General features: G+C 42.3%; 1 protein-coding gene across 1 annotated transcript in view; it reads right to left on the bottom strand.

Moving 5' to 3' along the window:
- Positions 1 to 24,291, bottom strand: part of LOC139291105 (mitogen-activated protein kinase kinase kinase kinase 4) — a 53,227-nt gene that overhangs the window by 15,503 nt on the left and 13,433 nt on the right. Inside the window, exons 4-18 of the mRNA XM_070913027.1 lie at positions 23,155 to 23,280; positions 22,818 to 22,928; positions 20,060 to 20,150; positions 19,747 to 19,877; positions 18,746 to 18,800; positions 18,434 to 18,512; positions 16,767 to 16,939; positions 12,821 to 12,893; positions 12,152 to 12,275; positions 11,726 to 11,842; positions 11,210 to 11,344; positions 7,310 to 7,375; positions 3,326 to 3,664; positions 1,837 to 1,971; positions 1,449 to 1,586 (exon numbers count right to left, since the gene is read on the bottom strand). Of these exons, the coding sequence (XP_070769128.1) occupies positions 1,449 to 1,586; positions 1,837 to 1,971; positions 3,326 to 3,664; positions 7,310 to 7,375; positions 11,210 to 11,344; positions 11,726 to 11,842; positions 12,152 to 12,275; positions 12,821 to 12,893; positions 16,767 to 16,939; positions 18,434 to 18,512; positions 18,746 to 18,800; positions 19,747 to 19,877; positions 20,060 to 20,150; positions 22,818 to 22,928; positions 23,155 to 23,280 (1,893 nt within the window). The remainder of the gene's footprint in view (positions 1 to 1,448; positions 1,587 to 1,836; positions 1,972 to 3,325; positions 3,665 to 7,309; positions 7,376 to 11,209; positions 11,345 to 11,725; positions 11,843 to 12,151; positions 12,276 to 12,820; positions 12,894 to 16,766; positions 16,940 to 18,433; positions 18,513 to 18,745; positions 18,801 to 19,746; positions 19,878 to 20,059; positions 20,151 to 22,817; positions 22,929 to 23,154; positions 23,281 to 24,291) is intronic.

The raw sequence follows: 24,291 nt of genomic DNA, 5'->3' as shown, positions 1-24,291 counted from the left end.
TTGAACAGAGTTGATAGAAACACACGGTTAGTGAATGCACAAAGATGGTGGTCCTGATTGCTTGTTTCACTTTTCATAAGTTTGAGAGGTCTCTTTACAAGGATCTCACGTCTAGCCAAGCAGCGTTTCAGCTAATTATAGGAAGGTTTCTGTGGTTATGAAACCTTTATGTACAACAACGTCTACAGTGCCTGAAAGGCTGCAGAGCAGAGTGCAATAAAACCTTTAATAAGCCACTGGAGATATTTATTACTGAGAATCTAATGAGACCATTTGCTATTTCTTAACATTTCAGTGTTGCTCCTTTACACCCCCCAAAAGCCATGTCCAAATCTCACACACGGTGTGGAAATACCATCTGAGTCAGGGATATTTCTTAACCTTTTTCAACACTGTTGCATTCACAATATGACAAGAACAGCATTGTGAAATCAATACCAAATCGATCTATGTAAGGGCTGCAAAGCACTGTCTTTTGAACACTTCATTCTTCTCAAACTCTCAGTCCTACCAGCCAGCTGGTGACTTTCTGACCTCTCATCTCCTGGGGTCACATGACCCAGTTACAGAGAGGAAGACACACCCAGCAGAGCAGGAAGTGAGCTGTGGGACTACCTATCATCCTACTGACAAGTTGCCCACATCCTGCATCTGGCTCCCATGAACACACACACCCATGCCGAGCTCGGAGTCTGTTGTTCCCTGTCTACTATTGCGGCACACACACACATGAAGCACGTTACTGTCACACTCTGTTGTGGTGTAGGTCCCCAAAAGTGAACAGTTGAAAGCCGCCCCAGTGTTTCAAAGCAGTCACCACACTGCAATCACAGGAGAGAGCAGTGAGTTATTAACTGCTCTACAGACTCCATATGGCCTCCTGTTACTTCAACAACATAACACAGCAAACAGACAGCTTTATTGGGCTCCCCTCCTCTCTCTGTAGTAGTTATTAGTTGTTCTATTAACTCCATATGGTGTTCTGTTAGTAAATACACCTAACAGCATATTCTGTTGGTAAAACACCGAGCGGGGGTGCAGTGATGAGTGAATCACGTGTTTTTGAGTGAGTCCACTGTGTTCATCACAGAGATGTTTTTAGTTAGGGGCACTTCATAACAAGCCTTGAGGTAAAGCACAACACACACACTTTCTCCAAGACACATCCACACACACCTACAGTGTGCCAACCTCGTGCTGTGTGCACCACTTCCTTAGCTTGGTATGACCAGAATACAGGATGCTTAGCATACACAAACACATTACGCCAAAACTCATGTGATGCAGGCTACATCCTGCGCCTGGCACGACAATAACGACAACTTCCTCTTTCGATGGCAGCCAGGAAAACAAAATAAACATAAATTTTTTCCCTCATTTATGCAAGTCCTCTAACCTGCTGGCCTGTAATGTTTCATCCAGCAGCGAACAGGACGGTTGTTGCTCACCTTTGGTGGCGTTGTGACGGAGTCCCAGAAGACATCATCAGTTGGGGACAGGGGGCAAAATGGGGACAAAGGGGAGATGGCCATATCTGACATGGAACTGCTGTGAGAGGCGTCTCGACTAGAGCGCAGATTGGCATTCTGGGAAATAAAAAGGTTCATTTAGGACTGTAAATTACATTTGCACATTCACACTCAAAATGAAAATGTGCAGAAGAAAAACATCCTCACACACATTAGCAACGCAGGGAAAAGAAACAAATAAAATAGACTATATGGAGACAGTGCTTAAAATATAAGGAATATCAAATAGTGCAGAGAAGAAGAGAGCAGGATACAACCCATTCAAAGGAAAACGTGGGCGTGTGTGACGTGGTATAATTGTGTATACCTGGTTGAGGTGAGCTCTCTGCATGGCTGGAGTACAGGGACTAGAGCTGCTCCCAGAGCCCAGCCTGGAGTGCATCTGGCTGGGCAGACCAGCAGCCAAAAGCAGCCTGGCTAGGTTTGAATCTTGGAAGTCCATCTAAAACATAAAACATGTGTAAGACGTGTGTGTGTGTGTGTGTGTGTGTGTGTGTGTGTGAAATCATATAAAGATTGACTCAGTCCTCCGTTTAATCAGTCTGAGATCAACAATTCCTTTCCCCCCACATACATTAGTTGCCCCACTGTACTACACATATACACATTTATGCACTTTACATATAAACTGATGTATAACTGATACCAACACACACACTACCTATGCAACATGAGATCATGATGGATTCAGCATGAATACAATGCTCACATGTTTATGTGATGTTCCCATTAAACACATCTATCTCAATCATAAAAAGAGCATATATTATTATATTAGCTGAGCTGTGAAATACATCCATTCTGGTGATGGATAACTAACAAACACAGACGCGACAAATTATACTGATTCTAAATATATATAAACCTGCTGACAAACTTTTAAAGTTTTAAAAATGTTCTATATAAGCGTTCCTCTTGCATGCTGCGATACATTGAGGCATGTATAATGCTGGATGCAATAACTGATGGGTGGGAACACTTTGGAGTCAGCACTAAAGAATCACACTTAAAAACGGTGTTAAAAATGACTTTCAACTACTTTAAACTACAGTCTTTTTTAGTTTAGAGGCGTTCTTAAGACTATTTCGTAGACGTTTTATACATACTGGCCCAGACATGAGAAGAGTGCCACTTATCAGTCGGTGTCACAAAAGCAAACATTACAGCTCAGTGTTTTTCTTAGAAGTTCCCAATTCCATATGTACTGTAGCTTGGCTGCTGAACATCCTCAGCATAAAAAGATTTAACTTTTAGGACACTTTACAGGGGATATGAAAGACGCGAAAAAGGAACTCACCATGGTTTTGGAGCAAGTCCGGTAATAAATAAATAAATACATAATAAAAACATGATTTTTGAAAACCATAGTCAGCCTTTTGACTGTTGGCTGTTTGAAAACGCTTTCTTACCAAAATGGCACCTTTGGTCTGTTTCCTGTTCAAGTTCCCTGTGTGGTTTAGCTACTATGCTAAAAATAGGAACCCTGCGTTGTTAGTCAGGTAAATGTTTTCTACATACTGTTACCATATTCTAACTAACATTCGGCTTACTTTCTCCAGACCTTTGTGACCTTAAGATAAAAGAGGTCTGTTCAATTGAGTGATTGGGATTAAGTGACCAAAAGTAGGGAAAAGGATTGGGAGGAGGGACTAAACACAACAAATATGACAAAGAAAAAAAAACACTAAACTCAATAAAAGTGAGGAAGGTGCAAGAGGGGCAGGGAGACAGACTGACAGATGTGGGATGTAGAGGTGATAAAGGGTGCTACACAGCTGAGGAAGGCAGGGTTTTACCGCTGAGCGCTGGCTGTCTGCGGGGCGGCTGGGCGAGGAAGCAGCAACAGCGGCAGCAACGGCAGCAGCAGCAGCAGCTGTGTTCCCACTATTAGCCGTTAGCTTCTGGACAGCTGCCACAGGCTTTTCTCTCTGCCTCTGCCTCTCTCTCTCCCTGTGCCTGTGGTCGTGCTGCAGCGACAGGAGCTGGGTTTGGTCCTTGGGCAGGGTGCGGTGGGATCTCCTGCCCGCTGACGGCTGCTGATGCTGAGCCAGAGGCTGGGGCTTGGCTTGCGGCTGTAGCTGAGGCTGGGAGAGCTGGGCCTTGTGCTGAAGCAGCTGGTTTGGAGCCACGACTCTCTATGTAGCAAACATGAAAAGCATACATAGAAACTGACGGAGCCTGGGAGTGTCTATATATAATAAGATACATGCATACTGTATGCTATGAGACCTATTTGAGAGGGAACCTCGAGACCTGTCTTTGCAAAGTCAAGAAAATAGGCCACTAATACCTGTATTAATCCAGAGAGGTGTCATTAGTCTTTTTACAGGTTTTTCTACAGCTTCTGGGGCATATGATGCAAACTGCTTTCACACAAGGTCTCTCAGTCTCAGAAGCTCCTCTTTGAATTTGCATCCTCAATCTTATTGGCTAGTTTTATGCGAACACGACGACACGTTATAAACTATAAAACATGAGTGTCATTTTCCACCCCTCTTGCCAGGATTAGCTGAATCTTCTTAATTCGATCAAATTCAATTCTGCATATTTTGTGTTGAATGACAAGATTCTCAAATATCTTGCTTGGGTTGTGATTTTGATACGGCAGAGTGGTCTAATATTCGCTAATCAAATTTTACATCAGAGGGAAAAATGACTTCAGATGCAAATCACAAGGTTATTATGGCATCTCAGCTTCCAGAGAGTCGAGGCTGTCGTGTGGTGAATATGCAGACTGGAGGTTTGATATATAAGTTCATGTGTGACACCTTCGTCATATTAAATTATTACTTGTACACACACTATTTTCAATGAAAAATTAAGGCAAAGTTGTGCACGTGCACATGCTAGTGTGCTAAATGGATACTCCCAGGCTCTGTAGAAACTGACAAGACAAGCCACGGCTGTTGCATGAAGAACTCATAAAGCATAAACTGGATCGTCAAGCTTGCTGTGACGCACATTCAAAGAGGCATTCAAGTCCCTTCTTTGGTGTAAAACATAGACCAACATGTGAAAACATTCATAAAGCAGCATTCAGTCCAGCGCTGGCATTGAAGCTTGGACACATGACAGCAGCTGGTTCTCTGGCTTGAGAATCTGATTTGCAAGCACAACTTTCTCCAGAGGAAATGCAATAAAAGCACAAATAAAGAACCACTACTGTTGTCTACATCTCACAACCCTGATTGTCTTAGGGTTATGGCTGTCTTAAAACCTCTTTTTTTAAACACAACCAGTAGCCATATTATAATGCCAGGAGGATGAATAAAAACAAGGATGACAGATTGTTTCGTAGAGGTTGCACTTGTGTTACATTAGTCATAAAATTAGCTGAAGTTTATTAGATCAGCACCTAGACTGAGCTCAAGGTTTGTCTAAACAGACCGGCGAAGATGAATATAAAGTAAAAAAGTAGCAGTTTAGGTTTGATTTGCGCTGAGGCTAGCATAAAAATAAACATAAAAGCTTGCACTATATGTCTGCAGACATCCAGGAAGCACACACACTCACGCACACACATAGTAACCCTTAAAGGTGCTTTCAGGGTCACATGCCGACTAGATGAGATGAGAGTGAATGCTGTTTCTTGAGAATGAGAATGACACCCAGTCCTAATCCTCAGCATACCTAACTAACCCTGTTCAACTAACATCAGTATTGCAGCCATGGTAACACATCAGCGTTCTTGGTCCCTGGGAACAAGGCCTATTTTCACAACAATATTACAAAACACTCCATGGCAGTTATCTGCAATTTACCATCCAAATTACTGCTAAAGAATGGTGACTTGAATGAAAATATTGAGTAAGAATGAGTGAGAGATGGTGACAAAAAGAGGGATAAATAATATGGAATCAAATGAGTCCATCTGATTCTATAACGTTTGTTTACAGTGTCCTGTAATAAAGCTGTTTAATGTATCTATATTAGCAGTTAAGATTTGTTGTCTTTGTCTTTTTCTGCTGAGCCAAACTGACCCAGGTTCAAACTACCAGCCAATCAGGTGGGGGAGTAGCCTATAAAATGAGACATACATGCTAAATGGCAACAAAACCCACCAAAGAAGATGCAACATCTATGTAAAGTTACAGTATTTGACTAGAATTATTGCATATTAGAGATGGAAATTCTACAGCCAAATAATCTTAAAATAAATTCCCGACAGTGTGTTTGTGATTGTGACAGTTACACAAAATACATTCAAGTATCCATCCGTGTGTGGTCGCAGGGGGCCGGAGCTATGAAAATGTCCCAACACCTAACCCTTCTCCATCTCTTTAATTGTATGTGTCTACAGGCTATGGAGTAAAAAAATCAAGGTCTCATTTTACGTCAGAATCATAACAAACATGACAGAAGACAGGTGAGACCGAAAGCAAGAACAGGTAGGTGAGGGACTCGGGGAGGACCGCCTGAGAAGAAGAGCGAGTGTTTGAGAAATAGAGAAGTGACAGTGAAAAACGAAAAGAGAAATCTTGGGTGAATTTGTACATCTGAAACCCCTACTGAGATTAGATAGTAACATTTTGGAAGGAAAAACTGAGAGACAAGTGGGAAGAGAGATGCTAGAAATGAAAGGGGTCGCACGCTGTGAACCGCGGAGGGAGGGATGAAGAGGGGAAACGTGTGAGGGAAGGAGAGAGAGAGAGAAGGCGTGCTGGGATCAGCAGAGACAGAAGGAGAGGGGGAGAGAGGGAAGGCTTTAAAACAAAAGTGATGGCATGCTGTGATAAACATTGGCTTAAAAGCTTGTCAAGATCTGACACTACTGGTGCAGTTCAGTGTATGTCACTGTTGCCTCTCTGGATCCTTACTGGAGTCCCAGGCAAGTACAGAATTAAAACCTCCAATCCTTTATGGAGGACTTCAAAATGATGAACTTCCCCAGAACCACCAGGGGTGTCGGGCATCCAGAGCATGAACCCATCTTTCATTTGAACACATATTCAGTATCAAGACACTCAGAGACAACTTGTTTAGCTTTTCCCTTTTTGTTCTCTTCCCTACTCTATTGTAGAGTCCTTTTCTCTTCATCTACTCAATTTCTTTCATCTTATTAGAGGTCACTGACACAGACAACACCAGTAAACTAGTCTCTTCTCTGTCTGTCTGTCTTTGTCTTACACAAGCAATTCCTCTTGGGTTTGAGTCTTTGGATCAAAGCGAATTCTCTCTTCAGCATTCCAAAATAATATTCTCGTACTTCAGAAGTCACCACACCTTTTTAGGGCAGCAACCAACGATTATTTTCTTTATCAATAAAGCTACCGGTTATTTTCTACAATGAATCGATTCATCGTTTGATCTATAAAATGTCAGAGAATAATAATAAAATACATAACAAAATAAAATAATAATAATTCAATAATAAAATGTCCAACTCATAAGAAAAGCAGCACATTCTCACAACTGAGAATGCGACCATATATAATATTGTTTCCATCACAAGCGTGAATGGGGAATTATGAAAACACAACCGCTGGAAGACATGAAGAAGAGAAAGAAAGAAACAAATAAAAGAGGAGACAATCACAGAGAGAAACGCAGACGGACAGACAGAGAAAAAGTCCTCCTCAAAGGTTAGCAGTTGGCACACACACAAACCCACCTAACACATCGCGAAAGCTCCCACACAATGTGTCGTCACGGACCAAAACCGCCAACAGCATTAAGAATCAGACCGCGTTCAGAATATTTCAAGAGAAATTCCACTCGTATGAAAAATTGAGGACTGGATGACAAGCACGTAAAAGAAATATAGAGTGAAGGTTTGTTACCTGCTCTGCTGTGGAGCCCAGAGGCCTTACTGACACATCGGCACTCCGCTGTCTGCCTGCCTGGTCCTGTTGAAGACACACACACACATACATGCACACCACACACGCACACGCGCACACACACACACACACACACACACACACACACACACACACACACAAACAGATGTATTAAGATATCTGGCAGTATGTTTCATGACTATGATTACTTTTTGTTTAACCCTAACAACTACATTTCATCTTCATTCAGCCTCTAAAGTCCTCTAATTCCTTATCATTGTATTCTTGTACAGTCCTCACGAGAATAGCAATACACTGACACCACACACACACACACACACACACACACACACACAGGCTGACTTTAATTTGGGTATACTAAGGTCTTGAGCAGAGAGGTGGGAACTAAAATATTCAGAGTGTGCAAGATGGCATGGAGCTTTTAGCCAACGCCCTCAACTCTGAATATTTCATTATGACCTCTTTTTGAATTTCTCCTGGAAAATCCTCGTACGTCCAAATTGTCCAAACTTGATATTTTTACATTGACGATGTTTAATTAAATCTAATAAATTTTAAACATTTGCAGTGGTAGCTCCGTTGCCCTTAGACTGTGTTTGTTCGGCTCTGGATCCGAAGGGTCACGTTCAACAGACCTTAAGCTGAAACGGCAGCTTAACTGGATGACAGAACTTTTGTTTGTACAAGTTTGTACATTTGATAACAAACTAAAGTGCCCTTTCAGCCATAATCCAAGGCAGTATCTAGTAACTAGTACAAACGAGAACGACAATGACAGTGGCATCAGCCACCTCATGTAAGTGTTGCACAGTGAGACCATCTACGTATTTCAGATGAGCTAGCACGAAACCAACAAACATGCACCGGTGATCAAACATATCACAAACCCCCCTTTGCACGAAGGTAGAGAGTTGGTGGTCCATCTGTGCTGCAGGTGTGATTTGCAAAAAAGTCATGTTTCCTTCAATGTTTGGAGCAATGCATGTATTTTAAGAGAACTGTTGTTGACCGCTTATTTGTTGTTATTAATAATGATCCCCACAAACAAAGCTATTATCTGTACCTAACTTCATGGCAATTGTATGAGACTTTACACTCCAAACCAACAATGACAACCATGGTAACACTAGAGGAAATGTTAGGGGATCATCAGAGTCAGTAGGGTACATCTTCTGGGAACAATGAATATCTGTACCAAATTTCAGGGGTATCCATCAAATAGAAGGCGAGACATTTAACAAAAAAAAAATAAAACGTCAACCTCATGGAGGAAAAGGGGTCACCTGAGTCTTCATTTTATAATAACGAAGAAGCAGAGAATGGGATGTTGGGTAGTTGTATGAGTACAACTGTAACACTGTACTGAAGCTAACAGTAACGATAGAAACATGCACCTGCTGCGCAGTTGTCGGTTAACAGTAGTTACAGTGCTGTGACTGATAGCAGCTCTAGTGAGTCACATTACCAACCATCAATTTTCTATACCCACGTATCTTGTTCAGGGTCGCAGGGGGCAGGAGCGTCTCCCAGCATGCACTGAGGTGACAGGTTGTTAAAGGCAAATCACACTGCCCACTTTGTCAAGCGATAACAAAGCAGATAAGGGAGGGTTCTTTTCCCCCCCAACAGTTGTATAATTGCTCCCTTGTTCATTCGCTTTCCTCGAGCAGTGTGGCGACTCAAACCCTGCACATGGCTACTGTGGCTTCTCTAATCTACAAGCCACCGACGCGCCACCGAAATACAATATATAATTATGTGATGCGGCCAAATCAATCAAAGTGTGAAATGACTGGAAGCGCTGCACCAAGGCAAGTTCTTCATCTGACAAAATACAAGACATCACATCACACACACTCGCTGGACCTGCCACATAATTCAATGCACATGCATTAAAACTTAACGAAGCATCAGATAGATCCATTAAGCATGCTGAACTTAATGACTTCGAGGCAATCTGTGTAATCAGATTCTAACACGTGCAGATAGCTCTCTGCCACACACACAAGCAGACCAAATAGACATATAATAAAACGAGACAGATATTAATAGCATTGAAATACAGCGTCATCTACATGGAGAAACCACAGTCGCTAAGCTGCTCCTTGGTGTTAATATACACCTATTGAAACTCACTGGTGTGTGGGATAGATTCATTAAGCGCGTGTTAAAATTAATGACTCAAAAATGGATCTGAAATAGTAGAAAGAGCTACAGTATGTGTCTTTGTTTAAAACATGGCAAAGACAGACACACACACACACACACACACACACACACACACACACACACACACACACACACAGCGTCATGGGTGCACTTTTGCTCTGTAACACTTCCTCAAAGAGAGATTTTTCATTTCCCACAGATCTGTATGATGTTATAAATTAAGTTTTAACAAGGTAAAATATCTTTTTATAGCAACTTCATTGAAGCTCTTCAAACAGGAAACTGCAGATCAGAAGCAAAACAAAAAAAGTGCTCTGACATGATGATTTCTATATATATATATATATATATATATATATATATATATATATATATATATATATATGGACCCCCTCTTTCATATAAATGTAACTCCTCAACATTTGATTCAATCAGCACCTGCATACTGCCAGCCCTGTTTGATGTGAAACGTCTAAAAAAATGAGAAGAAGGCTCCTGTTTCTTGTATTATGATGAGATTAAAGTTGATGGAAATGTGTCCAAAAGGTCACTTTCCATCTCATAAAGTTTTTCTTTCTACAGTTCATGATTATAAAATGTACAGATCTGCCCTTAAAATACTCTCTTCTGGGGCCGCCGTGTCGAGGAGAGAATGTTTTTATCACCGGGGCGACAGAGGCTGACGGGTGCAACCCGCTACATCAGCGCAGCGAGCATCAAACGCACCTCGAGCTCACAGATTTTCTGAGCAAAACAAGTTCATGTGTTAACTTGCTGCAGCATCAAACATTCATGGAGCCCAACACACATACACGGGACACACAGCCCAAGCGTTCCACACACTCACCTGCCACAAGGTATTCCTTTTGACAGGTAACTTTGGGTTTTTGGTAAATACTGACAGACTACACGTCCCTAACAATGTAGACCTGAGACTGTTTGATTCAATTGTATCCAAGGTGTGACAGGCCAGGAGAGCTGTGGCACAAAGGTCAGATTATAACACGTTCATACATTCATACATGTCATTCACACTTAACATACTGCTTTAATTCTCATGTCAGCTTTTATAAGGCGTTTAAGGAGCAAAGGTTAAGGACATAGAACACGATCTCCAGTGGAGAAATATCAGAAAGAAGTAACTTAACATCTTAAAGCTGCACTTACACATATTTTGAAATTACTATTTTGACAGCAACTTTAGTGTCTTGGTTCACTCTTACTGCTCTCATCAAAATCAATTATTAAACCAAATATTTCCATTCTGATGGTCGCCCTTTTAGGGAATGTATTCAAATTCAAGCATATTCCTGGAGATTATGACGTACTGATGGTACTAGACAAAATGTCAGGGATCACCGACCGAAGTATTTGTCCTCAGAGCACCAGAAATCCATTTCATGACATCCCATCCAATAGTTGTCGAGGTTTTGCAAAGTGTGGGACTGAGATTGACTGACGGGCCAATCAGAAGCACCATTCCTACAGCCCAGCCGTTGTTCTGGCTTAAAGTATATGCACATTTCTCAGCTTCTCTTAATGCCCAAGTACATTGTAAAAAAAAAAAAAGAAATCTCTGGAGGGCAGGTTGAGCCACGAACGGTACTCAGGAGAAAAACGAGCACCTACCATAATATTAAAAAACAAGCACAGACCAACAAGGTGACGATCGTTACACTTCTTGTGACGAGGACAGAAGTTCATCTTTACCTGTCTCCTGTCGCTCCTCCTGTTTCTCTCATCCAGAAAGATTCTGTTGTCATGGAGATCAGACTCCTCCCCAAGCAAGACCTCCTGAAGCTCCGCCCACTGAAAGGCGCAGTCTGACAGCTGCCGCCTCTGCTGCTGGAAACAGCAAGCAAAGTGCCGTTAACAGCAGAGCCGACAACATCTACATTAACATGAACTTTTTGTTTACTTGGTAGCAATATATGAATTTTCTATTTACAGGCATTGGGCTGACATTCTTAAGAAGCACAACCTGCAATAAAACTACAGGTCTTAGATCATCAACACAGTTGCAGGTTATTGTGGGATCACAGAGGTCGAAGCCTCTGTGAGAGCAGTTGGGGTGGGCGGAGTGAGGATGTGACTCAGCAGGTGGAAGGTGACACTGAAGTGCTTCTTGTGAAGTTGATAAAAGCTGGCGGATTTCAACTGATTTTCTCTTCCTCTGAAATGAAAGGAATAAAGGAAAAAAAAAAAAAGTGCACAAGCCGTACTCACATCCTCTAACTTCTGCCGTTGCTCATGTTGCTGCTGGATCCTCTTCTGTCTGTCAGCCAGTAACTGCTGCTTGTATCGCTCCTGCTCCGCCAGCTGCTGCCGGTGCTGCTGTAATGCCTAGACAGAAATGATCACATGATCGGAGTTAGAATAAAATGAGGAAAATGACACGGTAAGCTTTTCACACTGAAGTCCCTGATGGAAAGGTTAAATATGTGGCATTAAAACCAAAACTGAATCATGTTTGACTTTGACCCAGGGTAGGACGGCCTACTAACGCAGACACAGTGATTACACACACTGGACCAAATTCCATGTACTACATTTTGTAGTAAGCGAGTACTGATGGCATCATTGTAATTTACTGTGTTCATGACCACAACATGGATGAATGTGTGAAAGGCTGCAGGTGAACTGGAAACCTACCTGTTGCCTTTGTTGGCCCCCACCTCCTCCATGGCCTCCCTCTCTGCCCCCTTCACGATCCTCTGTCTGTAAACGAAGAAACTCCCGTCTTAACGTCCACTCGCCGGGAACGTTCACTATGGAGCTGAAAGAGAGGAAAGCATGATGCTAACAGCGACTGTTATGCAATGACGTACACTTGAGGATGAAGAGAAACATGCTAAAACTGTTAGCTGTTAATTCACCAATGAGATGGTCATGGACACATATACACACATTTACACACACACACTCGAAGCTCATCCTAGGAGAAAGTGCTCAGGTCCTAGTGCCATCTGCCGTTTGACGTCCAGGGACGGCAACAGAGAGGCTAGTGCATCTGTCCTCGGACATACCGACACATGCATGCCCTGCAGTGATTCATTAGCAGTGTACGTGAGGAGCACTTGAGAGCCAATAATGACATGAGTGTTAATCTCCCGATAAGCGCTGATAATGATAGTGATGATACATTTTTCAAAACTCATTTAGGCGATGTTAGCGTATCCACCTGGAATCATTAGCTGCGTATATGTGATGCTGTATCCTTCCTGCATATGGACGTCTGCAGCAACTGCTGTGGTTCTGAATTACACACCCTGAGATCAATTTCTCTCACAACATTCACGCCTAGTGCAAAAAGGCTTTTACCTGGGTTCTCCTTCCTCCTCGGTCACCTCGTCCTCCTCTTCTTCACTGCCACTGTACTCGTACTCTGGACCCTCTGAGAGAAAGAAAGAATAGCACTCATTTAAGTCCCCCTTCACTCAAAAATATGTTTCTCTTCTTGTTGTAGTTGGATGTTTGAGCTTCACTTTACAGAATGACACACGTGCAGAGTTTCATGCTAGAAGGGTGTTTTCACATTCATCTGCTGAGTGGAGAGTTTCTCGTTCTCGGGCTTGTTGAAAATCTGATTTTAAGGGGCATCTCAAGTAGTTTGGAAGCCAATCCTGGTCCAATTTGCAACTTATACAAGAGTGATGTAGAAACCTGAAGCCACCAGTGCACTTACAGTGAAAATGGACTTTCCAGTGAAGTAGGAGACATCTTGTGTCCAGCAGGAAAACGTTAGAAATGAACTAAATTTTCATATCCAGAGATTCTGGAATTTTTAATGAGCTAGAAGGAAAAGACATACATCTTCGGGGTTTGGATTGGTCAGACAAAACAAGACATTAGACGACATTACGTCTACATTGGACTCTGGGAAGTAATGACAGGCGCTTTTCACTATTTTCTAATGTTTTACAGACTGCTTGATTAATCGATTCATTGTGAAAATAATCCAAGGATGAATTGATAATGAAGCCCTAACTACATCACGGTGGATCTAAATATGTGAGCGGCAGCATACATCCACCAGCTGCAGAGCACTTGTGGAATGTGTCCCACTTCACTCTGGTGTGTGAACCTCGCAGTTTCTCCACATGTAAAATGATGCATTCAGTGTTAGTCAGAAATGAGGTATGGTAATGGGCGGTGCTTGGAGTGGAGGCTTCTGATGTGTTTGCACTGGTGTGGGTATTCTTCTCTGGCGCGCAGCACTTTGTCTCTTTCATTAAAAATTCCTCCATGCCTGCCGTCTCGCTCCTTCATCGTCTACTGCCAGCAGCAATTTTGTCATTATCAAAGCCACACAAAAGTATAGTGTGGGCAAAAGTTGGGCAACAAGAAAGTAAATGAGAGTCTCTTTTAGTGGGAGACATGTGGGACAGAGTTGTTATACCATGGCTTTAGAACTGCAATGCTGAATCATCTCAATCCTGACCCAGTGCATTCACCAAAAGACTTTTTTCATGCACCTCCCTCCACTGGACCCAGAACACATGGGAAAAGCTGGCTGACTGCTCACACACATCGATGTTATGGAAGTATCATCTTGGTACAACTGTTTTTAAATGTTTCTAGGAGTTTGAATTGTGGATTGGAAAATTGTCTTTCTGAGTCTCAGGACCACCACACCAAAAATCACTGCACAGCCCAACACTGTTCCAGCAGGGCTTGTTGTCCAAAGGCCAGGAAGACGGGCCAGCCAGCTTAGCATAACAACATTTGGCCGACATATGGTGTGAGAGTGGCTCGGCTAGCTTGAACATTTCCTTGACGCGCCATATGTCGCCATTAACACGCTGGAAGGTCACGCAACACAGGTGTGTTTGTTCAAAACAGAAAAGAGGAGGACGACAGACAAATTTCTACTTCTGCAATGGACGGAGGGAATCTCTGCTCTGTTGCTGTGATGTCATGTTTGAAAGTTTTGGCTCACGGGTCTTTAATTTCATTAAATTTAATTACATTAATTAAATTAATTAAATTAAATTGAATTAAAGCTGCAGGGGAGAAGAGCAATTTGAGGGTTAATGCCTACTTTTACTGACCGAGAAGGGGGCGTTTTTTCTTTTTTTTTTTTTTTTGAGTGACTCATCTTCCAAAACATAGACCATCTTTGTCCAAACGACACTCTTGGGTATGCTGAAAATGACACATCCTTTTTGCATCATGTCCGGAGCATTGATTTTTCTTTTTTTATTGTGCAGCAGTGACTTTTTCTCCACACGCACTTAGACTACCAGCATTTCATTACTCTGGAGGGGCATTGGGGCACACACACACACACACACACACACACACCAAAAATCACACACAAATCTGGTCTTTAACACATTACATGAACACACACGCACACACAGCACGTGCAGCATGCAGAAAGTCTACCAGTCATTAGTGTGTTTTTATAAGCTAACAGAAGATTAGAACCAGATGGCCATTCTGTTTCCTCCTTCCTTCCCCTCTCAGCTTCTCTCTCTTTGCTCTGTTTCTGTGTGTGTGTGTCTCTCTCTCTCTCTCTCTCTCTCTGTTGTTACCGCTGTCTCTTTCTGTCTCTCGCCCCCCCGCCTCCCTGCCTGTCTTTCAGTTTCCCAAATGAAGATGAATAAAGCTAATGGACAATACATGGGTTTCTTCCACTGCTTGAATATCCACGTGAAAACAAAAGAAGAGCAAAGTCATAAATATCTTTGTCTTCTCTTCCCCTCCCCGAACCTCTTTTTCTCACAGACTGCCATCGCGTATTCAGCACATGCAACCCATATTCCAAATATGTCTCTTGTTTCTTTGTCTCTACATCCCTCCCTCTTTCTCTCTTCTTCCTCCCTCTCCGTTTCTGTGTCTGTCTGTTGTGTAAAACATTGTCCCGACTGACTCCTGTAGAAAAGGAAAGGAAAGGTCAGCCGTGCACAGCCTTTTGGCCCGACCCAACATTCTCCCTCTTTCGCTCTTTTGTTCATTTTGTCTGGCCGTCTCACTGTCGCCCTTCCTCACTTCTCTTCGTATTCAAGTCAATTTAAATATCTGGCATAACTGGTAGAGTTCAAACTCAAATTCAAAAGCTTTATCGGCTGGGGAAAACTTTTGCCCAACCAGTAGTAGTGTTTGAACTGTATTTTGGAGGTGTGATCATGTGCATATATTAATAGTGGTTTCAACAGTGGTTTCAGTGCATTGCAGTAGCAGTGGACAGGTTTAGGTGTTATAAAGTATGGGTTTACTTCAGCAAAATAAATAAAGATACAGCAAAGTGTAATATATCCAGAAGAACTGTAAATTGTGGGTAACACTGGCAACCTAATGAAACATTTCCATACACAGCATGCTATAAATAAGAGGAAATGCAGTGTTTTTGACAGCCTGAGCAAAGCAGCTGCTGTGCCATCAGTGCAGCTGGTGCACTCTCTCAGCTAAAGTGTGTTGGTCGTTCTCATTCCACTACAAGTGGCCTGAAACCTGCCGAATGTAGTGAATTTGTGAAACATAATGGAAAATCTGCTCTGAAAGTGGCCTGTCTGTAAAACTTTCTCATTACTTTTCCGTTAGTTATCCAAAGAATGTATCAAATTCCTTGACTGTCCCTGTCTCACCCCTCAGACACCTAAGTAATTCTAACAATGTGGGACAGACATGATGACCTCAATCTAGAAGAGCTGGGTGTCACATCAGGACAGGTTTCCTGCACTGTCTCCGTGTTTCATAGAGTCAAACGGTGTGTCCTGTGGGTTTTTGTGTCTTTATAAAAAAAAAAAGAAGTCTTTATTTGAAAACGTGTCCACTTTGGTGAACGTCTGCTTATATGTGTTAATGACTTTTGTTCAAATGAAAACCATGCTCGAGTCTCTCCTTACACAGAGTTACCTTCTTACCCCGCATGGCAAGAAGTAGCCAATAATAGCAGGATGAAATTCACTAGCATCATCATCATCATCATCACTGCAAGCTACCCTACATAAGGAGAATAATTTAGCTGTCAGTAAAAGAACTAAGCTATTACTGATTCCAGTGAGTCAGTTTTGCTGCTGTGAAGTTTGAATAAAAGAGTTCAGGAAATACCTGAGAAACAAATCAGGTCCCGGTTCAGCGTTTGGTTCTAATAAAACTAAAACAGCAACTATAATAACACACTGCATTATTCTTCAGAGCTTTCATCCGTCTACTGTGCCTTTGAGTCCATCTAGTCATCCTTCCATCTATCTCTGCCACGTTTTCTTTAGCCCTCCACACATCTGTTGCTGGCACATCTATTGCATCCATTTCTCCTCACCTTTCTCCCTTTTCTTCCTGGTTCGATCCAGGTGATCTTTGAGCATGATGCGGACTTGTCTCTCATTAGCCAGATCTCGGATGAAAGCGTGCCTCAGCAGGGCGTCAGTGGTGGGTCGGTGCAGATGGTTCTTGACTAGACAACTATCAGCAAACGACAAGAAACGCTTCGACCTGTGAAGAAGAAAAAACGCTAGCCTGAAAACAGTTCTGTTCAATGGAATATTGAATGCTCTTTACATTTTGAGCTTTTTTTCAGGTTTGATCACAAGCCCCCATTTAGCTTTTACATAACACAGTCCTGCTCAGTTATTGGAACATTAATGTCAACGTGATTCTCAGTCCTTAAAGCGAAATTCATTCACTACAAGAGGGTTAGGGTTAGGGTTAGGGGTTAGGGTTAGTAAAGCACTCTGTGGTAAACTGGCCTGCTAAAAGCAGTCTATAAATAAACTGGAGTTGACAAATGGGAAGTGGCATAACTGAGTAGCAATTTGACTCACATGTAACCCACAAACCATTACCTGCACTACATCAGTTAAACAGGTTGAGGCAATTTTATTGACTGAAGTCAAGAGCAATGCATATTTCATGCATTGTTAATTCAATTCTACTTTGTTTTTAACATAAACGCTTAAATACTTATTTAACAAGATTGATCTCTTTCAGTTAAATTGTCTCTTTATTAATGGAACTTTTGCAAAACGAGGATAAAGAGGATAATTAAAAACAACAAAAGAGTTGCAATCCAAACGCATATAACAGTGTATAAAGTCAGAACACAAAAATGTGAAGCAAACTAAGATAACCTGTAAATCACTATGCAGTCAAAATCACATGAAAAGAAATACAATGAAATGTAACAGACCAATATAAAAACCAACAGGTTCATTAGTCAGACATGTTTAAATCAATGACAGCCTCTATAACATGCCACCTAAAGCTTAAATCTTTGTTTAAACTCACCTAGAGTATGCACACCAGTAATCACTTGTTGGAGTATTACAGAGGACAATCCTGTCAAAAATATCTGCGGACGGAAACGCTCCTAGAATTCGAGAGGTGTGCTGACTGTGCTCTGAACTCAAAGAAAACAGGGAAAGAATACGTGTTGCTGCTTCGTTTTCGGTGTTGCTTGCCGCCTTCGGGAGGCCCTGAGGTAAAACGGGCCGGAAGGCGCAGCGTAACCCGGACTGTTGGAGCTATTAAAAGCTGTCCTATGAACTAGTGTTTCTGATGACATTAATACTGAATGAAAGACAGCTTGAGTTCAACCGCCAGTTCAATCTGAGAGCTCATCCATTATATATGGAAGAGAAGGAGACAGGATGACAGGGGAGGAGAGTGAAAGAGAGAGGGGTTACTAACAACACTCTGATTAAGATGAAATATGGCAGAAACAACATATGAGTCTGGTGTTTTTGTCCATTTTAATAAAAGGCCAAATGTATCACATGTATGTTTGGTAGTTTTACTTCGTTGCCTGCTGAACATGCCAGTGACTCTGAGCTTTCAGTTTCTCTGTGAGAAGAGAGTGTTGGGGTATCTCTTGTCTGATTGTCTGATGCATGAAACCCACAACAAAGACAGGCCCTGTTTTCAGAAGAGAAAACCTAAACACTGCCCTCTGCATCCTGTTGTGTTTTATGAGTGTGTTCACAGGCTTACCATTTCTTTGATTTCAGTTTGGGTGGAGGGTTTCGGGGAATCAAAAACAGCGCTCTCATTGGATGCATGTCACACAGAGCTGCAAACAAAAGAGATAGGAGAGTCAGAGAGGGAAAGAGAGAGTCACAGTGACAGTGACAGAGAGAGAGAGAGAGAGAGATCAGGACAGAAAGACAAAGAGAGGGATGATGGGAAAGGGAGGGGACATAAAGAAAGAGGAATAGATGGAGACAGGAACAGTGAAAGGGAGGGGAAATATACATACAGAAAAACAAACGATATACTGTGTGTGTGTGTGTGTTTCCAACTTACGAGGGGCTCCTTCAGCCATCTCTAAAGCAGTGATGCCTAAAGACCAGAGGTCACTCTGAGAGCGAGAGAGACAGGAAAAGGTTAAGGCCGGTGCACACACAAAGCTTAGCTCGAGTTTTATTCATTTCCTGTAAACTTTGGATGTCCTCTGTATATTCAAACAGTAAAGCGGTTTGTGTGAGAGTACAGATCCAGGAATTACAGAAACTATTTCCAAGACTTTAAGCCAAACTTCTGGCATTTTACAAACGAATCAAAGAATCAGTGGACTCCTTCCAATGATGTACTGGATTTCAAAAGTCATTGTCTTGATTCCTCCCAGTAAAGTGTATACAATCAAACTATGATATGCAGTACATAATCAGGAAGAGTGAATGGAAACCTTTTGGTGAAAATATTATAATAAGCTTGCTCCGCATCACAAAAGACTTTTTAGGCTCGCTTGAAAGATTTTCTGTCACTAAGGGTTAAATTCTGTTATGAATAGTCATGAAAACGCTTGATGTTGAGTATAAGCTGATGTAGTCTTAGACCCCATTAACACACATCCGAGAAGCATTTGAGATGGATTGAAATCCAATTCCATGCATAATCTTTACTCCTCCCAAGTGTAACTACGTCAGTAAGCGGCCTGTGCAGCGTATACGCCGTCTGTCCCCCGAGATAACGTCAGCTGAAGTTACACTTAAGATCGGCCGTCATCCTCTCAGTCTCATTAAAGACTCCACAGAACACATACAATCATGCAGCACACGCACCGAGCTGCTGTGGTGTTTATCTGATCCCTGATCAGGACAGCCACTGAATGAATCGTGTGGGTGAGAGAGCACTGCTGTCTCTGCGTTGTTAGTTTTTAGCTTCTACAGTACCACTGAATGCCATATTTATACCTTCACGAAAAAGATGACGACTTGTTGATGGGAATTAACTTAATTATTTGCAACACTAACTAACAATTTGCTTAAAGTTGGCCGGAAACACAACTACTTCTGTCTGAGTACCCTGTAGTCGTATGTGGCCTCGGGGTTCTCGTCACAGGCGATGACCTCCGGAGCCATCCAATAGGGAGTGCCGATGAAGGTGTTCCTTCGACCGATCGTCTTATCCAGCTGTGCCGACACTCCGAAGTCAACTGAAACATAAAAAAAACGTAGGACAATTTCACAAAGCGACCACAGTCTCTTGCTTCTTTACGAGGCGTGCTTGTGGCGGTGTGGTTTATGCATGCGTGACTGTGCGATTGTTCGACAGCTTTGCCTGGAGGTGTGCGCATGCGAGAGGGATACCGCACGTGCATGTGTCGATGTGTCATACCCAGTTTGACTTCGGCGTTCTCAGTGAGCAAAACATTTTGTCCCTTAATGTCTCTGTGAATCACATGATGGGAGTGAAGATGGGAAAGACCCTGGAAGACAAACATAACACACACATAAACACACACACACACACACACACACGTACACACAGAGTCAGATGAGCACGATCACTGTAAATATGAAGTCGCACACACTCCTGTGAAAGAGTAGCAGCATTATGTGTTTATTCTGAAGGAAGGCTGAAGAAAAGAGCAGAATTTCAAGCTTGTTGCGCTGCTTCCAAGACAATTCAAAATAACCTTGCTTTAGGTAGCAGAGTGGCCAAGCAGCACCAGCTACCAATCAGTGGCACAGTTTCAATGTGTGTTTGTGTGTGTGTATGTACTCTCGCTTCTTCAAAGGAGGTTAAATAAACAGGGGAAGTGAGTCTTATTTCAGACAATGACTTCACCATGCTATGCTGAGTGTCTGTGTGTGTTTGTGTGTGTGTGTGTGCATGCTGGGGTGTTGAAACAATGAGGAGACAGCCTGGCTGACAGCAGCAGGGAAAACACTGGCGACAGTCCAGAGCCCTTTGTCTCTCAAGTGTTTTTTTTACTGGCTAAAAAATCATCTCACTTTCATTTCGTCTTTGATAACGTCAGCATCAAGGACCGATATGATGAAACTGAGTTGATATAAGTTGATATGCTGTTTGTGTGTGTGTGTGTGTGTGTGTGTGTGTGTGTGTGAATGTGTGTGTTTGTGCCGAAAAGCAGTGCAAACATCCCGGAATCTTTCTCAGGACCTTGTGATCTCTTGTAATGATAACCATAACATCTTACAGACATGTTTTAAACTGGCCTTTAAAGTATATGAATGAAAAAAAAAATAAATCAATTCCCCCGGAGTCACGGGGGAGGGGGGTCATGAGGGAGATAACTGATCCCCGAACATAAAGAAGCATCAGTGTCGGTTCGCCTTCTTCTCTTTGATGTTTTGGCAAAGAGTCCAACGCTAAAAGTAGCATCATGTTTCTTCTATACAGCAGCAGCAACTCATCCAGCCTTTACTTTGCATCCACACGCAAATTACTACCTCGGTTTTTTCCCAGCACTAAAAAGGGCCTCGACCATAACAACACCTCAGAAACAAAGTTCACCAGTGATTCTTTGTGTATGTTGTCTGTGTGTTTGTGAGAGTTATTTGCAGCTTGTGGGTTCAACTGCTCGGTCGCCTAAGGAATGAAGTGACAGGGATTTGTGTCAGTGCGCTCAGGATGGACGCAGGACGCAGCACAAAACAGCAGGTACACCTTTACTTAATGTACGCACATTACTCTATAGAGTTGCACAGTGAGCAGGGTTATTTCAGGTATGAACGGTTCATCTTCTGCACAAGCAATATTAGGTGCCTGGTAGTTTTGGGGGAAAAAAAGTCAAAATATCGCAAAAAAAACTTTTTACGCTTGGCGCTATCATGACATACATGAAGCATGCGACTTAAACGTCCACTAGAGCTTCCGCTCCACTGGACAGATGAGAGATAGCGGCAGATGAAAACGTCAGATCTGCGAGGAGCGATGAGGAGACTGTAACCTTCCTCACATTAAAACATAAACACGCAGAAATGTCATCTTTCCATCACGTTTTCTACACTGTTTTTGTTCCTGAGGATCTTCCTCTGCCCTTTTCTTCGCCAACTTTTACCTCGATTAGCCAGCTCCTAATACACATAACAGCCGTACAGTAGATTTCCTGGAAATTCGGATGGAACTTGGATGGAAACTTGGCTCCAGTGAGCAGTTCAGTAAGAAACATCCACTCCGAGCTTAATATACTGTATAGCACCCTGCTAATGTCAAGTGGAAGCTAAAAACTTCACTGAAAAAACATTTTGCAGTTTAAGTCATTTCAATCTGGGATTCTGGGTCAGTTTTGGATGAATTTGGCAACTATGGTGAAGTGTTTTGTTTCCTCTTCAGAAAACAAAGCGTTTTGAATCTACTGCTGCTCTGACTTACACCAGAGACGTTTTAGAAAGGAGACTTCCCAACTCAAAGAGTAATTTCCTGTATCAGCGTCACGTAGGTTTCTACCCCGCCCATTTAGGAGACTAGCGGCAGTCTTTTCACTCCAATGGGAGTGAACGAGATTACAGATTATGACCGATTCTTTCGCCCCCATATGCACCGAAGTGATAAATATTGGACCCATTTTTCTGAAGCCACATATCTTCCGAACAATCTGACACTAAAATCGCATTTTTCAGACGAACAAATCTGGAAACTTTTTTTACTTTGTTCGAGAGTTATCTCTCTAGTGCTGCACCGGCGGCGAATTAAAAGTTAGAACTGAAATGAAACATGTGTTTCTTTGCTTAATAACACTATTATCGTTATTATTTAACTGTTTTTGGAGGGGGGAAAAATGTAATATTATTAGACGAATAAAACGAGAGGCAAGATAAGGCGGTGGGGAGGTGGCCACGCCCACTTAGGAGAATGTGTATACCGTTTCATACCATTGGCACAGCTTGTAATGCGTCATCCTCTGTAATAGAATATCTTTGCTTATACCTGTGACAAGACTGCATAGCAATGGTGGCTGAGGCTTATGGGTATTGTAGTATTTAGAGCCCTCCACAAAACCAAGCGGGTGGACAAAAATGATACGTCTTTATAATGAAGTTCAAACACATAACATAAGCCTATAGCATCACAGCAATATCAGTGGTGGTGAGTATACAGTACGTGTGTGTTTTTACATCAACCTTACCCTGAGCACCTCTCTGCAGATGTAAGCTATCCAGTCCTCCTTCAGACAGTTCCCCTTGGTCTTCTTCACCAGGTCTGTCACAGAGCCGGCACCACAGTACTCCATCACCAACTACATGGACACATACAGAGATGTCAGGCACACAGGTACCAGCCAAAACAACTGAAATTATTACATGAAGGATTCTGAGTACACACAATATGACAGAAACATATGATCATTTCAGAATAAAGCCAGAAGGGTAGAAGCTATTTCATAAGAAATTAGTCATTTCTTCTTCTTTCTTTGTGGCTCAGTAGCAATAACTTAGGCAGAAAGAGACTGATAGTTTACAAACCCAGAGTTGGTGGTCCTGTCCAGCAGGACCTTTCTTAATAAAAGCTCCATAATAAGTAGCGATGTTTCTATGGTGGGAATAACTCTTCAACATGTTGATCTCCAGTTTGATCTCCTCTTCTTCCTCCTAAACAAAACAACAGATACAGTAGAAATCAAACTCCATGTACAGTATATTTGGGTGAAGAAAAACATCAATGTCAGACTGATTGATGGGCGTTTAAGGTAGAAAGAAGATGTGTTTGTCTGTTGATAAACTCTGGATCAACATCCTCACTTCCTGCTACTTCAATTGAGAATTACATTTAACTATACATCAAAAATATGACATGTGTCATCCTGCTTGTAGGCTGAGGCTTATCTACAAAAGGTTGAAAGGTGGCACTTTGTAAAACCTTTCATACAACACAAACACGTACACGTCCAGACAGATGGCATCTCTGATCAGACTGCCGTGTAACCTCTAGATGACCTTCCACCCGGCTATTGGACATTAATTCAACTACTGCTATTTCTCATCAAACCACCAAGGCTGGTCAGTGTTAGGAGACCCAAGGACAGTAAAGACAGAGCAGAGGAAACAGAGTCTCACTATAAATCCCGGAAATGACTTGTGACTTCTCCAATTCACTGAACCCCTAAATTTACACTGGACTGTGGAGGAGAGGTGGAGGAGAAGAAGAGGAGAGGTGGAGGAAGGAGTGTGAAGCTGGAGTAGCTGGATGTGGCTGTTTATCAGAAAAGAGGAAACAACAGAGAGCTTCTCCCAGTCACTGACCTCCTTTAAATCTCCACAGGACAGGAGGGAAGAAAATGACAAGGCAGAGTTTGAACTTTCACCTCCATCTGAAGCCCAAAGCCTCCTGTCTGTGTCTGCAGTCTGTGTGTGTGTGTGTGTGTGTGTGTGTGTGTGTGAGAGAGAGAGAGAGGGGAGATAACAGCCCAGCATTTCCTACTGCAGAGTTTGAAGACCCATCAACAGGAAATAGACCAGTGTGTCCAGTTCTGCAAAAAGCCGATTTGTGGTATGAAGTCTGTCTCAGTTTGTAATACACAATAGAAACTGCACAAAAACGACTTAACTTAACTCTTATTTACATTTTTTCCCCCAATGAATTAATGACATATTTGGTCTCTA

This window comes from Enoplosus armatus, chromosome 10 (genome assembly GCF_043641665.1).
Source record: "Enoplosus armatus isolate fEnoArm2 chromosome 10, fEnoArm2.hap1, whole genome shotgun sequence".
In the NCBI taxonomy this organism is placed as follows: domain Eukaryota; kingdom Metazoa; phylum Chordata; class Actinopteri; order Centrarchiformes; family Enoplosidae; genus Enoplosus; species Enoplosus armatus.
Note: the sequence above shows the minus strand (reverse complement) of the source record. Positions and strands in the feature narration are given on the sequence as shown.